Genomic DNA, 14,638 nt, shown 5'->3' with positions numbered 1-14,638 from the left:
ACTGTGTCTCCAGTGAGTCTGCACAGCCCTTTGCGTCCTCTGCCAACGCCCTGCATTTGCAGGGTGAAACTAAACATCCAGCCAGGACAGGTTGTGTCAGCTCTACACTCCAGACCGCCAGTGCGCCTCCACAGTCCAGTACGTCCTGTGCCTGCTCCCCGCACTCGCCCCGAGGTGTGTAGTTGCAGCACTAGTTGTTTATAGCCTCACATTCCTTCTGTTGTTTTGTTTGTTTAGGTGTTCTTCTTTTTAATAAAAGGAGAATGTATTCCAATCCCACTGCGCCTTGGTCTCCTCGTTACGATGAACGTGACAGTTACGCAAATTGTTCTACCTTACGCAAATTGTTCTACGTTACGCAGATTGTTCTACGTTTCGGAGATTGTTCTACGTTACGCAGATTGTTCTACATTACGCAGATTGTTCTACGTTACGCAGATTGTTCTACATTATGAAGATTGTTCTACGCTACGCAGATTCTTCAATGTTACGCAGATTGTTCTGCCCCAATGCAGTTATCTAGGCAGCATATCAAACACAAGTATGTTCATTCAAATAGCCCCAGGGTTATTACTTCTGCTGTTCAGAAACATGAAGAAGAAACATAGGTGATGTCCTCATGTCAATCAAATTATTTGAGGTTTCAAAAAGAGGGTGAGTAAAGTGAGAAGAGAGGAAAAGTTGTGCAGCGGATAAAACAATGTGTGTGTAAAATAACAGGTGCAGAACGTGAATCGGGTCTTCAGCTCTGGGGTAAAAAGATCCAGGGGAGCTGGGCGGTTATCTACGGATCTGCAGTCTCAGGTGTAGCTTTGTGGGCGGTTATCTACGGATCTGCAGTCTCAGGCGTAGCTTTGTGGGCGGTTATCTACGGATCTGAAGTCTCAGGTGTAGCTTTGTGGGCGGTTATCTACGGATCTGCAGTCTCAGGTGTAGCTTTGTGGGCGGTTATCTACGGATCTGAAGTCTCAGGTGTAGCTTTGTGGGCGGTTATCTACGGATCTGAAGTCTCAGGTGTAGCTTTGTGGGCGGTTACCTACGGATTTGCAGTCTCAGGTGTAGCTTTGTGAGCGGTTACCTACGGATCTGAAGTCTCAGGTGTAGCTTTGTGGGCGGTTACCTACGGATCTGAAGTCTCAGGTGTAGCTTTGTGGGCGGTTACCTACGGGTCTGCAGTCTCAGGTGTATCTTTGTGGGCGGTTACCTACGGATCTGCAGTCTCAGGTGTATCTTTGTGGGCGGTTACCTACGGATCTGAAGTCTCAGGTGTAGCTTTGTGGGCGGTTACCTACGGATCTGCAGTCTCAGGTGTATCTTTGTGGGCGGTTACCTACGGATCTGCAGTCTCAGGTGTACCTTTGTGGGCGGTTACCTACGGATCTGCAGTCTCAGGTGTAGCTTTGTGGGAGGTTACCTACGGATCTGCAGTCTCAGGTGTATCTTTGTGGGCGGTTACCTACAGATCTGCAGTCTCAGATAACAATAACGTGATGTAGCTTTGTGGGCGGTTACCTACGGCTCTGCAGACTCCGATAACATTAACATGGTGTGGATTTGTTTAACTAGAGTGCTGGCCACGGACTTTGTAAATCTGTCACTCTGAGTATTTTATGCGGGATTTTCTGACATATTCAGAACAGTTATGAAATCTCCCATTGCTGGGATTAAGCCTGTACTGGGGTGGCAGGTAGCCTAGTGGCTAGGGCGTTGGGCCAGTAACCGAAAGGTTGCAAGATCGAATCCCCGAGCTGACAAGGGAATAATCAGTCATCTTGCCCCTGAACAAGGCAGTGAACCCACTGTTCCCCTGAACAAGGCAGTGAACCTACTTTTCCCCTGAACAAGGCAGTGAACCCACTGTTCCCCTGAACAACCCACTGTTCCCCTGAACAAAGCAGTGAACCCACTGTTCCCCTGAACAAGGCAGTGAACCCACTGTTCCCCTGAACAAGGCAGTGAACCCACTGTTCCCCTGAACAAGGCAGTTAACCCACTGTTCCCCTGAACAAGGCAGTGAACCCATTGTTCCTAGGCTGTCACTGTAAATAAGAATTTGTTCTTAACTGACAACATGTTGGTACCCATGGTAAAGCTGTGATGAGTCAGTATTGTATAATCTAGGTACCCATGTTAAAGCTGTGATGAGTCAGTATTGTATAATCTTGGTACCCATGTTAAAGCTGTGATGAGTCAGTATTGTATAATCTTGGTACCCATGGTAAAGCTGTGATGAGTCAGTATTGTATAATCTTGGTACCCATGTTAAAGCTGTGATGAGTCAGTATTGTATAATCTTGGTACCCATGTTAAAGCTGTGATGAGACAGTATTGTATAATCTTGGTACTCATGGTAAAGCTGTGATGAGTCAGTATTGTATAATCTTGGTACCCATGGTAAAGCTGTGATGAGTCAGTATTGTATAATCTTGGTACCCATGTCATTTATTTTACCTTTATTTTACCAGGCAAGTCAGATAAGAACAAATTCTTATTTTCAATGACGGCCTAGGAACAGTGGGTTAACTGCCTGTTCAGGGGCAGAACGACACATTTGTACCTTATCAGCTCGGGGATTCGAACTTGCAACCTTTCGTTACTAGTCCAACGCTCTAACCACTAGGCTACCCTGCCGCCCCTAGTATTGTATAATCTTGGTACCCATGTTAAAGCTGTGATGAGTCAGTATTGTATAATCTTGGTACCCATGTTAAAGCTGTGATGGATGAGTCAGTATTGTATAATCTTGGTACCCTTGTTAAAGCTGTGATGAGTCAGTATTGTATCATGTTGGTACCCATGTTAAAGCTGTGATGAGTCAGTATTGTATAGTCATGACTCACTTCAGATGTTCTATTCCATCTGGGGTTGCTGGTACGTTGTACCGTCTCATGTATTCGTGCATCTCTGGAAAGCTTTTCTTCAGGTAATCCTCGGCACTGCTCTCCCGGACCGTGGCGAAGCGGAACCCCTGTGATGGGTGATGAAGCTGGAAGAACAGAACATATGGAACTGTGGTCTATTACCTCCTGGGACTGTTACAGAGCTCTCCCACCTCCCGGGACTGATACAGAGCTCTCTCACCTCATGGGACTGATACAGAGCTCTCTCACCTCCTGGGACTGATACAGAGCTCTCTCACCTCCTGGGATTGATACAGAGCTCTCTCACCTCCTGGGACTGTTACAGAGCTCTCCCACCTCCTGAGATTGATACAGAGCTCTCTCACCTCCTGGGATTGATACAGAGCTCTCACCTCCTGGGACTGATACAGAGCTCTCTCACCTCCTGGGACTGATACAGAGCTCTCTCACCTCCTGGGACTGATACAGAGCTCTCTCACCTCCTGGGATTGATACAGAGCTCTCTCACCTCCTGGGACTGATACAGAGCTCTCGCGCTCTGAGAGCGCCAAGAGCTAAAGTAGTGCACTGGGCCTGTACTAGTCCCGTATTATCAGTACTAGCCTCCCCTGTATTATCTGTACTGGTCTCCCCTGTATTATCTGTACTAGTCTCCCCTCAGCCCTGTACTAGTCTCCCCTGTATTATCTGTGCTAGTCTCCCCTCAGCCCTGTACTAGTCTCCCCTGTATTATCTGTACTGGTCTCCCCTCAGCCCTGTACTAGTCTCCCCCCAGCCCTGTACTAGTCTCCCCTGTATTATCTGTACTAGTCTCCCCTGTATTATCTGTACTGGTCTCCCCTGTATTATCTGTACTAGTCTCCCCTCAGCCCTGTACTAGTCTCCCCTCAGCCCTGTACTAGTCTCCCCTGTATTATCAGTACTAGTCTCCCCTCAGCCCTGTACTAGTCTCCCCTGTATTATCTGTGCTAGTCTCCCCTCAGCCCTGTACTAGTCTCCCCTGTATTATCAGTACTAGTCTCCCCTCAGCCCTGTACTACTCTCCCCTATATTATCTCTACTAGTCTCCCCTGTATTATCTGTACTAGTCTCCCCTGTATTATCTGTACTAGTCTCCCCTGTATTATCTGTACTAGTCACCCCTGTATTATCTCTACTAGTCTCCCCTCAGCCCTGTACTAATCTCCCCTGTATTATCTGTACTAGTCTCCCCTCAGCCCTGTACTAGTCTCCCCTCAGCCCTGTACTAGTCTCCCCTGTATTATCAGTACTAGTCTCCCCTCAGCCCTGTACTAGTCTCCCCTGTATTATCTGTGCTAGTCTACCCTCAGCCCTGTACTAGTCTCCCCTCAGCCCTGTACTAGTCTAACCCTATATTATCTCTATTAGTCTCCCCTGGTTTATCTGTACTAGTCTCCCCTGTATTATCTGTACAAGTCTCCCTTATATTACCTGTACTAGTCTCCCCTCAGCCCAGTACTAGTCTCCCCTCAGCCCTGTACTAGTCTCCCCTCAGCCCTGTACTAGTCTCCCCTGTATTATCTCTACTAGTCTCCCCTGTATTATCTGTACTAGTCTCCCCTATATTATCTGTACTAGTCTCCCCTATATTATCTGTACTAGTCTCCCCTGTATTATCTGTACTAGTCTCCCCTATATTATCTGTACTAGTCTACCCTGTATTATCTCTACTAGTCTCCCCTGTATTATATCTACCATTCGCCCCTCAGCCCTGTACTAGTCTCCCCTATATTATCTGTACTAGTCTCCCCTGTATTATCTGTACTAGTCTCCCCTCAGCCCTGTACTAGTCTCCCCTGTATTATCTCTACTAGTCTCCCCTCAGCCCTGTACTAATCTCCCCTGTATTATCTGTACTAGTCTCCCCTCAGCCCTGTACTAGTCTCCCCTCAGCCCTGTACTAGTCTCCCCTGTATTATCAGTACTAGTCTCCCCACAGCCCTGTACTAGTCTCCCCTGTATTATCTGTGCTAGTCTCCCCTCAGCCCTGTACTAGTCTCCCCTCAGCCCTGTACTAGTCTCCCCTCAGCCCTGTACTAGTCTAACCCTATATTATCTCTATTAGTCTCCCCTGGTTTATCTGTACTAGTCTCCCCTGTATTATCTGTACAAGTCTCCCTTATATTACCTGTACTAGTCTCCCCTGTATTATCAGTACTAGTCTCCCCTCAGCCCTGTACTAGTCTCCCCTGTATTATCTGTACTAGTCTCCCCTGTATTATCTGTACTAGTCTCCCCTCAGCCCTGTACTAGTCTCCCCTGTATTATCTGTACTAGTCTCCCTGTATTATCTGTACTAGTCTCCCCTGTATTATCTGTACTGGTCTCCCTGTATTATCTGTACTAGTCTCCCCTGTATTATCTGTACTGGTCTCCCTATATAATCTGTACTAGTCTCCCCTGTATTATCTCTACTAGTCTCCCCTGTATTATATGTACTAGTCTCCCTATATAATCTGTACTAGTCTCCCCTGTATTATCTGTACTAGTCTCCCCTCAGCCCTGTACTAGTCTCCCCTGTATTATCTGTACTAGTCTCCCCTGTATGAGCTGTACTAGTCTCCCCTGTATGAGCTGTACTAGTCTCCCCTGTATTATCTGTACTAGTCTCCCCTGTATTATCTGTACTAGTCTCCCCTATATTATCTGTACTAGTCTCCCCTGTATTATCTGTGCTAGTCTCCCCTCAGCCCTGTACTAGTCTCCCCTGTATTTGCTGTACTAGTCTCCCCTGTATTATCTGTACTAGTCTCCCCTGTATTATCTGTACTAGTCTCCCCTATATTATCTGTACTAGTCTCCCCTGTATTATCTGTGCTAGTCTCCCCTCAGCCCTGTACTAGTCTCCCCTCAGCCCTGTACTAGTCTCCCCTGTATGAGCTGTACTAGTCTCCCCTCAGCCCTGTACTAGTCTCCCCTGTATGAGCTGTACTAGTCTCCCCTGTATTATCTGTACTAGTCTACCCTGTATGAGCTGTACTAGTCTCCCCTATATTATCTGTACTAGTCTCCCCTGTATTATCTGTGCTAGTCTCCCCTCAGCCCTGTACTAGTCTCCCCTCAGCCCTGTACTAGTCTCCCCTGTATGAGCTGTACTAGTCTCCCCTCAGCCCTGTACTAGTCTACCCTGTATTATCTGTACTAGTCTCCCCTGTATGAGCTGTACTAGTCTCCCCTCAGCCCTGTACTAGCCTCCCCTGTATTATCTGTACCAGTCTCCCCTCTATTATCTGTACTAGTCTCCCCTGTATAATCTGTACTAGTCTCCCCTGTATTATCTGTACTAGTCTCCCCTGTATTATCTGTACTAGTCTCCCCTCAGCCCTGTACTAGTCTCCCCTGTATTAGCTGTACTAGTCTCCCCTGTATTATCTGTACTAGTCTCCCCTGTATTATCTGTACTAGTCTCCCCTGTATTATCTGTACTAGTCTCCCCTGTATTATCTGTACTAGTCTCCCCTGTATGAGCTGTACTAGTCTCCCAATCAGCCCCACAACACCCTATGAACCCATGTTTCTATACTCACCAATCAGTCACCAAATCACAAATGAGGAACTATTTATTCACACATTACAAGTAGAACTCATCTACATACCATACATTTTTATCCCATATTTGATAGGTGTTAGTACAGCTTAGTTTTCCTACCTTTGGATCGTGTATTCCTGAGAGTTGCTCGAAGGTTTTCTCCCCCACCATGACGGCGGCCAGATTGGCTGTGTAGGTGGACAGACAGAACAGGCAGAAGATAGCCCAGAGATTCATGAGGAACCGCCCTGTCCAGCACTTAGGAGGTTTAATGGCAGCTGTGCGGCCAAACAGGATGGCATAGCAGACGTTCAGAGCCGAGGAGAAGGAGAACACCTTATCTCTGTTCCTGCCTCGCGGCGTCATCCCAAACGGGCTGTTCCACTCGTAGATGGTCAGGAACACGGCAGTAACGTGTAGCGAGACGAATATCCCCAGCCACATGGACCAGTGCAGGGGCCACATGAATGCCCCGATGGGCGCGGCCGTATCCCGGGTCCGTACCAGGATGCCCAGAGAGGTGGAGAAGAACGGGGAGGTGAAGTCTATAACCCTGCTCCGGGCCGAGTTGATACTGAAAGATGTGACGGCCAGGTGGGCCGCTCCGCTGAGAAGATCCCCCACCAGCCCTGTCCAGCGTCCGTTCTTAAACCCACCGTACTTTCCGTCGCCTACAATATACAGGTCGAAGTCAAACCCCATGTCCTCTGCCAGTTTCTCCAGTAGATCGACGCAGTAGCCGTAGCAACACTTCTTATACTCCATGGGAATGCTGTCGTTAGGCCCCCGCATCTGGAGGAAGAGAGACTGGAGCAGGGCTGTGTTGTTGGTGAGGGGGCTCAGGCAGAGCTGACCAGCGGGACAGAGACCGTCCTCATCCACCTCCCGGGTGAAGACGAAGGGGTGTTCCACTAACGTCACCACCCGGAGGTGGAGCCGCGACGGGCGCCGCCAGTCACCTCTCTGGTGGGACGGCTAATTGTTAGACCAGGCAGCACAGTCCATAAGGGAGAGGGAGAGGGAGAGGGAGGGAGGGGGAGAGAGAGAGAGAGAGAGAGAGAGAGAGAGAGTGAGAGAGAGAGAGAGAGAGAGAGAGGGAGAGAGAGAGAGGGAGAGGGAGAGGGAGAGGGAGAGGGAGAGGGAGAGGGAGAGGGAGAGAGAGAGGGGGAGGGAGAGAGAGTGGAGAGAGAGAGAGACTATAATAGTAGCAGCAGTATCAACATGTTTGGCATAAGTAAAGAGTGGAATGATAGCAGAAACACTGGTACCCAGAATACAAAGTTTTGACATCATAGACATTGTTGTCACCTGTTTGTTGGTCCAGGCAGTGTAGTCCAGTAGCACCCTGCCATGCTTCCATCGGCCCAGCCTGGCCCACATTGGCTTCCCTATGGGGTCGTGTTGCAGGGACCAGATGAAGTGATGGCTCTCTGAGGAGATCACTGTCTCCTCCTGGGACGAGATGAAACCACTCAGACCGTCAAACGACGTGTTGGACAGAAACCTGCAGGGAGGGGTGGGGGGGGCAGGTTAGGGTTAGTGTCAGGTTAGGGTAATGTCAGGTTAGGGTCAGGTTAGTGTCAGGTTGGGGTAATGTCAGGTTAGGGTCAGGTTAGTGTCAGGTTGGGGTAATGTCAGGTTAGGGTCAGGTTAGTGTCAGGTTGGGGTAAAGTCAGGTTAGGGTCAGGTTCGTGTCAGGTCGGGGTAATGTCAGGTTAGGGTCAGGTTAGTGTCAGGTTGGGGTAATGTCAGGTTAGGGTCAGGTTAGTGTCAGGTTGGGGTAATGTCAGGTTAGGGCCAGGTTAGTGTCAGGTTGGGGTAATGTCAGGTTAGGGTCAGGTTAGTGTCAGGTTAGGGTCAGGTTAGTGTCAGGTTGGGGTAATGTCAGGGTTAGGGTCAGGTTAGGGTAATGGCAGGTTAGGGTCAGGTTACTGTCAGGTTGGGGTAATGTCAGGTTGGGGTAATGTCGGGTTAATGTCAGGTTAGTGTCAGATTAGAGTAATGTCAGGTTAGGGTCAGGTTAGGGTCAGTGTCAGGTTAGGGTCAGGTTTGGGTCAGGTTAGTGTCAGGTTGGGTTAATGTCAGGTTAGGGTCAGGTTAGTGTCAGGTTGGGGTAAGGTCAGGTTAGGGTCAGGTTAGTGTCAGGTTGGGGTAATGTCAGGTTAGAATAATGTCAGGTTAGGGTCAGGTTAGTGTCAGGTTGGGGTAATGTCAGGTTAATGTCAGGTTAGTGTCAGGTTAGAGTAATGTCAGGTTAGGGTCAGGTTAATGTCAGGTTGGGGTAATGTCAGGTTAGGGTCAGTGTCAGGTTGGGGTCAGGTTAGTGTCAGGTTGGGGTAATGTCAGGTTAGGGTCAGGTTAGTGTCAGGTTGGGGTAATGTCACTTTTGGGTCAGGTTAGTGTCAGGTTGGGGTAATGTCAGGTTAGGGTATTGTCATGTTAGGGTAATGTCAGGTAAGGGTAATGTCAGGTTGGGGTATTATCAGGTTAGGTTCAGGTTAGTGTCAGGTTAGAGTAATGTCAGGTTAGAGTAATGTCAGGTTAGGGTCAGGTTAGTGTCAGGTTGGGGTAATGTCAGGTTTGGGTCAGGTTAGTGTCAGGTTCGGATAATGTCAGGGTTTGGGTCAGGTTAGTGTCAGGTTGGGGTAATGTCAGGTTAGGGTATTGTCATGTTAGGGTAATGTCAGGTTAGGGTAATGTCAGGTTAGGGTAATGTCAGATTGGGGTAATATCAGGTTAGGTTCAGGTTAGTGTCAGGTTGGAGTAATGTCAGGTTAATGTCAGGTTAGAGTAATGTCAGGTTAGGGTCAGTGTCAGGTTAGAGTAATGTCAGGTTAGAGTAATGTCAGGTTAGGGTCAGGTTGGGGTAATGTCAGGTTAGTGTCAGGTTAGAGTAATGTCAGGTTAGAGTAATGTCAGGTTAGGGTCAGGTTGGGGTAATGTCAGGTTAGTGTCAGGTTGGGGTAATGTCAGGTTAGTGTCAGGTTGGGGTAATGTCAGGTTAGAGTAATGTCAGGTTAGAGTAATGTGAGGTTAGAGTAATGTCAGTTTCGGGTCAGGTTAGTGTCAGGTTGGGGTAATGTCAGGTTAGGGTCAATGTCAGTTGGGGTCAGGTTAGGGTCAGGTTAGTGTCAGGTTGGGGTAATGTCAGGTTAGGGTCAGGTCAGTTTCAGGTTGGGGTAATGTCAGGTTTGGGTCAGGTTAGTGTCAGGTTGGGGTAATGTCAGGTTTGGGTCAGGTTAGTGTCAGGTTGGGGTAATGTCAGGTTAGGGTATTGTCATGTTAGGGTAATGTCAGGTTAGGGTAATGTCAGGTTAGGGTAATGTCAGGTTGGGGTAATATCAGGTTAGGTTCAGGTTAGTGTCAGGTTGGGGTAATGTCAGGTTAATGTCAGGTTAGTGTCAGGTTAGAGTAATGTCAGGTTGGGGTAATGTCAGGTTAGGGTCAGGTTAGTGTCAGGTTGGGGTAATGTCAGGTTTGGGTCAGGTTAGTGTCAGGTTGGGGTAATGTCAGGTTAGGGTCAGTGTCATGTTAGGGTAATGACAGGTTAATGTCAGGTTAGTGTCAGGTTAGAGTAATGTCAGGTTAGGGTCAGTGTCAGGTTAGAGTAATGTCAGGTTAGAGTAATGTCAGGTTAGGGTCAGGTTGGGGTAATGTCAGGTTAGTGTCAGGTTGGGGTAATGTCAGGTTAGTGTCAGGTTGGGGTAATGTCAGGTTAGAGTAATGTCAGGTTAGAGTAATGTCAGTTTCGGGTCAGGTTAGTGTCAGGTTGGGGTAATGTCAGGTTAGGGTCAGTGTCAGGTTGGGGTCAGGTTAGGGACAGGTTAGTGTCAGGTTGGGGTAATGTCAGGTTAGGGTCAGGTCAGTTTCAGGTTGGGGTAATGTCAGGTTTGGGTCAGGTTAGTGTCAGGTTGGGGTAATGTCAGGTTTGGGTCAGGTTAGTGTCAGGTTGGGGTAATGTCAGGTTAGGGTATTGTCATGTTAGGGTAATGTCAGGTTAGGGTAATGTCAGGTTAGGGTAATGTCAGGTTGGGGTAATATCAGGTTAGGTTCAGGTTAGTGTCAGGTTGGGGTAATGTCAGGTTAATGTCAGGTTAGAGTAATGTCAGGTTAGGGTCAGTGTCAGGTTAGAGTAATGTCAGGTTAGAGTAATGTCAGGTTAGGGTCAGGTTGGGGTAATGTCAGGTTAATGTCAGGTTAGAGTAATGTCAGGTTAGGGTCAGTGTCAGGTTAGAGTAATGTCAGGTTAGAGTAATGTCAGGTTAGGGTCAGGTTGGGGTAATGTCAGGTTAGTGTCAGGTTGGGGTAATGTCAGGTTAGAGTAATGTCAGGTTAGTGTAATGTCAGGTTAGGGTCAGGTTAGTGTCAGGTTGGGGTAATTAACCCAACCTGACACTAACCTGACCCAAACCTGACCCTAACCTGACACTGACCCTAACCTGACCCTAACCTGACATTACCCCAACCTGACATTAACCTGACCCTAACCTGAAATTACTCTAATCTGACACTAACCTGACATTAACCTGACATTACCCCAACCTGACACTAACCTGGACCTAACCCGACATTAACCCAATCTGACATTACCCCAACCTGACACTAACCTGACACTAACCTGACATTACCCCAACATGAGATTAAACTGACCCTAACCTGACATTACCACAACCTGTTGGGTTTTAATGTCACATTAAAATATAAATAGCCTACAGTAAGTAGGATATAGACCCATTTTAAATCTTATTGAAATCAGGTTGGGGTAAGGTCAGGTTAATGTCAGGTTAGTGTCAGGTTAGGGTCAGGTTAATGTCAGGTTGGGGTAATGTCAGGTTAGGGTCAGTTTCAGGTTGGGGTCAGGTTAGGGTCAGGTTGTGGTAATGTCAGGTTAGGGTCAGGTTGGGGTAATGTCAGGTTTGTGTCAGGTTAGTGTCAGGTTGGGGTAATGTCAGGTTAGGGTATTGTCATGTTAGGGTAATGTCAGGTTAGGGTAATATCAGGTTAGGGTAATGTCAGGTTGGGGGTAATATCAGGTTAGGTTCAGGTTAGTGTCAGGTTGGGGTAATGTCAGGTTAATGTCAGGTTAGTGTCAGGTTAGAGTAATGTCAGGTTAGGGTCTTTGTCAGGTTAGAGTAATGTCAGGTTAGAGTAATGTCAGGTTAGGGTCAGGTTGGGGTAATGTCAGGTTAGTGTCAGGTTGGGGTAATGTCAGGTTAGTGTCAGGTTGGGGTAATGTCAGGTTAGAGTAATGTCAGGTTAGAGTAATGTCAGGTTCGGGTCAGGTTAGTGCCAGGTTAGGGTAATGTCAGATTAGGGCCAGGTTAGTTTCAGGTTGTGGTAATGTCAGGTTAGGGTCAATTTAATCTCATGTTGGGGTACTGTCAGGTTAGGATTAATGTCAGGTTAGATTAATGTCAGTTTAGAGTAATGTCAAGTTAGGGTAATGTCAGGTAAGAGTAATGTCAGGTTAGGGTCAGGTTGGGGTAATGTCAGGTCAGGGTCAGGTTGGGGTAATGTCAGGTTAGGGTCAGGTTAGGGTAATGTCAGGTCAGTTTAGTGTCAGGTTGGGGTAATGTCAGGTTAGGGTCAGGTTGGGGTAATGTCAGGTTATGGTCAGGTTGGGGTAATGTCAGGTTAGGGTCAGGTTAGGATAATGTCAGGTCAGGTTAGGGTCAGGTTGGGGTAATGTCAGGTTAGGGTCAGGTTGGGGTAATGTCAGGTTAGGGTCAGGTTGGGGTAATGTCAGGTTAGGGTAATGTCAGGTCAGGTTAGTGTCAGGTCGGGGTAATGTCAGGTCAGGTTAATGTCAGCTACTAGCTACTGTGATGAGCTCTACACGGGACAAGACAGTTTCCTTCGGTGCCCATTTGGCAGTTTGACAAGGCCTGAGCCCATGCCAGGACAGGCAAGGACAGGGTTCTGTCTGGTCAAACAGAACCAGCAGGGGGGTCAGACGTGCTCCAGATCTGAGATAATAAGGGGATCTAGCACACCGATGATGAAGACCGTGAACAGCAGATGCTACAGCCGGCTGTGTGTGAACTGAAAGACATTTCCTAAAAGATAAACGGTTCCTATAACGGTTCTCTTGCAAGCTGTGCTTTTATTGTTTTATTATTTTTATTATGGCAAACTGAGCTGTTGGAGTGACCGGTTGGTGGGGAACCAACAGCTGACTTTACAGTTGTGTTTGTGTGTGTGTGTGTGTGTGTGTGTGTGTGTGTGTGTGTGTGTGTTTGTTTGTTTGTTTGTTTGTTTGTTGTGCTGGCTGCTACAGCTTAAACCTCCTCAGACCACAGGGAAGAAGTCTGACACAGGTCAAAATCTGTCAGGAAGGAACACTGCAGATAGCAGAATGTTTAGGAAAACTGCAGATAGCAGAATGTTTAGAAACACTGCAGATAGCAGAATGTTTAGAAACACTGCCGATAGGAGAATGTTTAGAAACACTGCAGATAGCAGAATGTTTAGGAACACTGCAGATAGCGGAATGTTTAGGAACACTGCAGATAGCTGAATGTTTAGGAAAACTGCAGATAGCAGAATGTTTAGAAACACTGCAGATAGCAGAATGTTTAGAAACACTGCCGATAGGAGAATGTTTAGGAACACTGCAGATAGCAGAATGTTTAGAAACACTGCAGATAGCGGAATGTTTAGGAACACTGCAGATAGCAGAATGTTTAGAAACACTGCAGATAGCAGAATGTTTAGGAACACTGCAGATAGCAGAATGTTTAGGAAAACTGCAGATAGCAGAATGTTTAGAAACACTGCAGATAGCAGAATGTTTAGAAACACTGCAGATAGCGGAATGTTTAGGAACACTGCAGATAGCAGCATATTTAGAAACACTGCAGATAGCAGCATATTTAGAAACACTGCAGACAGCAGAATGTTTAGAAACACTGCAGATAGGAGAACAGAGGTGGCAGGTAAGGAGGAGGAGGTGGCAGGTAAGGAGGAGGAGGAGGAAGATGAGGAAGATGAGGAGGAGGAGTCTGCAGGCATAAGAGTGCATATGTCCCAAATGGCTCTCTATTCTCTTTACAGTGCACTACTAATATAGTGCACTGCCCTACGGGTTCTGGTCTAAAGTAGTGCTCTATGAAGGGAATAGGGTTCTGGTCTAAAGTAGTGCTCTATGAAGGGAATAGGGTTCTGGTCTAAAGTAGTGCTCTATGAAGGGAATAGGGTTCTGGTCTAAAGTAGTGCTCTATGAAGGGAATAGGGTTCTGGTCTAAAGTAGTGCTCTATGAAGGGAATAGGGTTCTGGTCTAAAGTAGTGCTCTATGAAGGGAATAGGGTTCTGGTCTAAAGTAGTGCTCTATGAAGGGAATAGGGTTCTGGTCTAAAGTAGTGCTCTATGAAGGGAATAGGGTTCTGGTCTAAAGTAGTGCTCTATGAAGGGAATAGGGTTCTGGTCTAAAGTAGTGCTCTATGAAGGGAATAGGATTCTGGTCTAAAGTAGTGCTCTATGAAGGGAATAGGGTTCTGGTCTAAAGGAGTGCTCTATGAAAGGAATAGGTAGTCATTTGGGACGCAGGGGATCCATCAAGACAGAAAGGTCTACTCCACAGAGCATGACTCTCCTCAGGTCACTGACATGCTCTGAATAGACAGCGGAACCACTGAACCGTGTTTCTACGCCAGCAGAATGTCAAGACACTTTCCACTGTCTAAAACTGTCATACAGGGCTCGCTTATCTCAGTCACCTACCTTCCCTGAATGACATTCTACTGAGCTCTATTCAATGTCACATCAGGTGGTCTGTTGTCAATGTTGTTGTGGCATTTTAAAAGAGACATATGTCATAAAACATGATACAGTACATCTAGTGTTGTCCCCATACCAGAGTTAAAACGTCAATATTGATACCATTATTATAATACTCTATACCATCATAATATTCATAATATTCCATACCATCATAATAATCTATACCAGTAATATCTCAGCATTAGTGTATTTATCATACTTGACTGAGTAATATCTCAGCATCAGTATTATCATACTTGACAGTAATATCTCAGCATCAGTATTATCATACTTGACAGTAATATCTCAGCATCAGCATTATCATACTTGACAGTAATATCTCAGCATCAGTGTATTATCATACTTGACTGAGTAATATCACAGCATTAGTGTATTTATCATACTTGACTGAGTAATATCTCAGCATCAGTGTATTATCATACTTGACAGTAATATCTCAGCATCAGC

The 14,638-nt window shown here is 46.8% G+C and overlaps 1 protein-coding gene across 1 annotated transcript in view; it reads right to left on the bottom strand.

The window, feature by feature from the left end:
* Positions 1-14,638, bottom strand: part of grin3a (glutamate receptor, ionotropic, N-methyl-D-aspartate 3A) — a 134,575-nt gene that overhangs the window by 117,539 nt on the left and 2,398 nt on the right. Inside the window, exons 2-4 of the mRNA XM_031826006.1 lie at positions 7,720-7,915; positions 6,532-7,386; positions 2,841-2,986 (exon numbers count right to left, since the gene is read on the bottom strand). Coding sequence (XP_031681866.1) covers positions 2,841-2,986; positions 6,532-7,386; positions 7,720-7,915 — 1,197 coding nt within the window. The remainder of the gene's footprint in view (positions 1-2,840; positions 2,987-6,531; positions 7,387-7,719; positions 7,916-14,638) is intronic.

Source organism: Oncorhynchus kisutch, linkage group LG6 (genome assembly GCF_002021735.2).
Source record: "Oncorhynchus kisutch isolate 150728-3 linkage group LG6, Okis_V2, whole genome shotgun sequence".
Classification (NCBI taxonomy): domain Eukaryota; kingdom Metazoa; phylum Chordata; class Actinopteri; order Salmoniformes; family Salmonidae; genus Oncorhynchus; species Oncorhynchus kisutch.
Note: the sequence above shows the minus strand (reverse complement) of the source record. Positions and strands in the feature narration are given on the sequence as shown.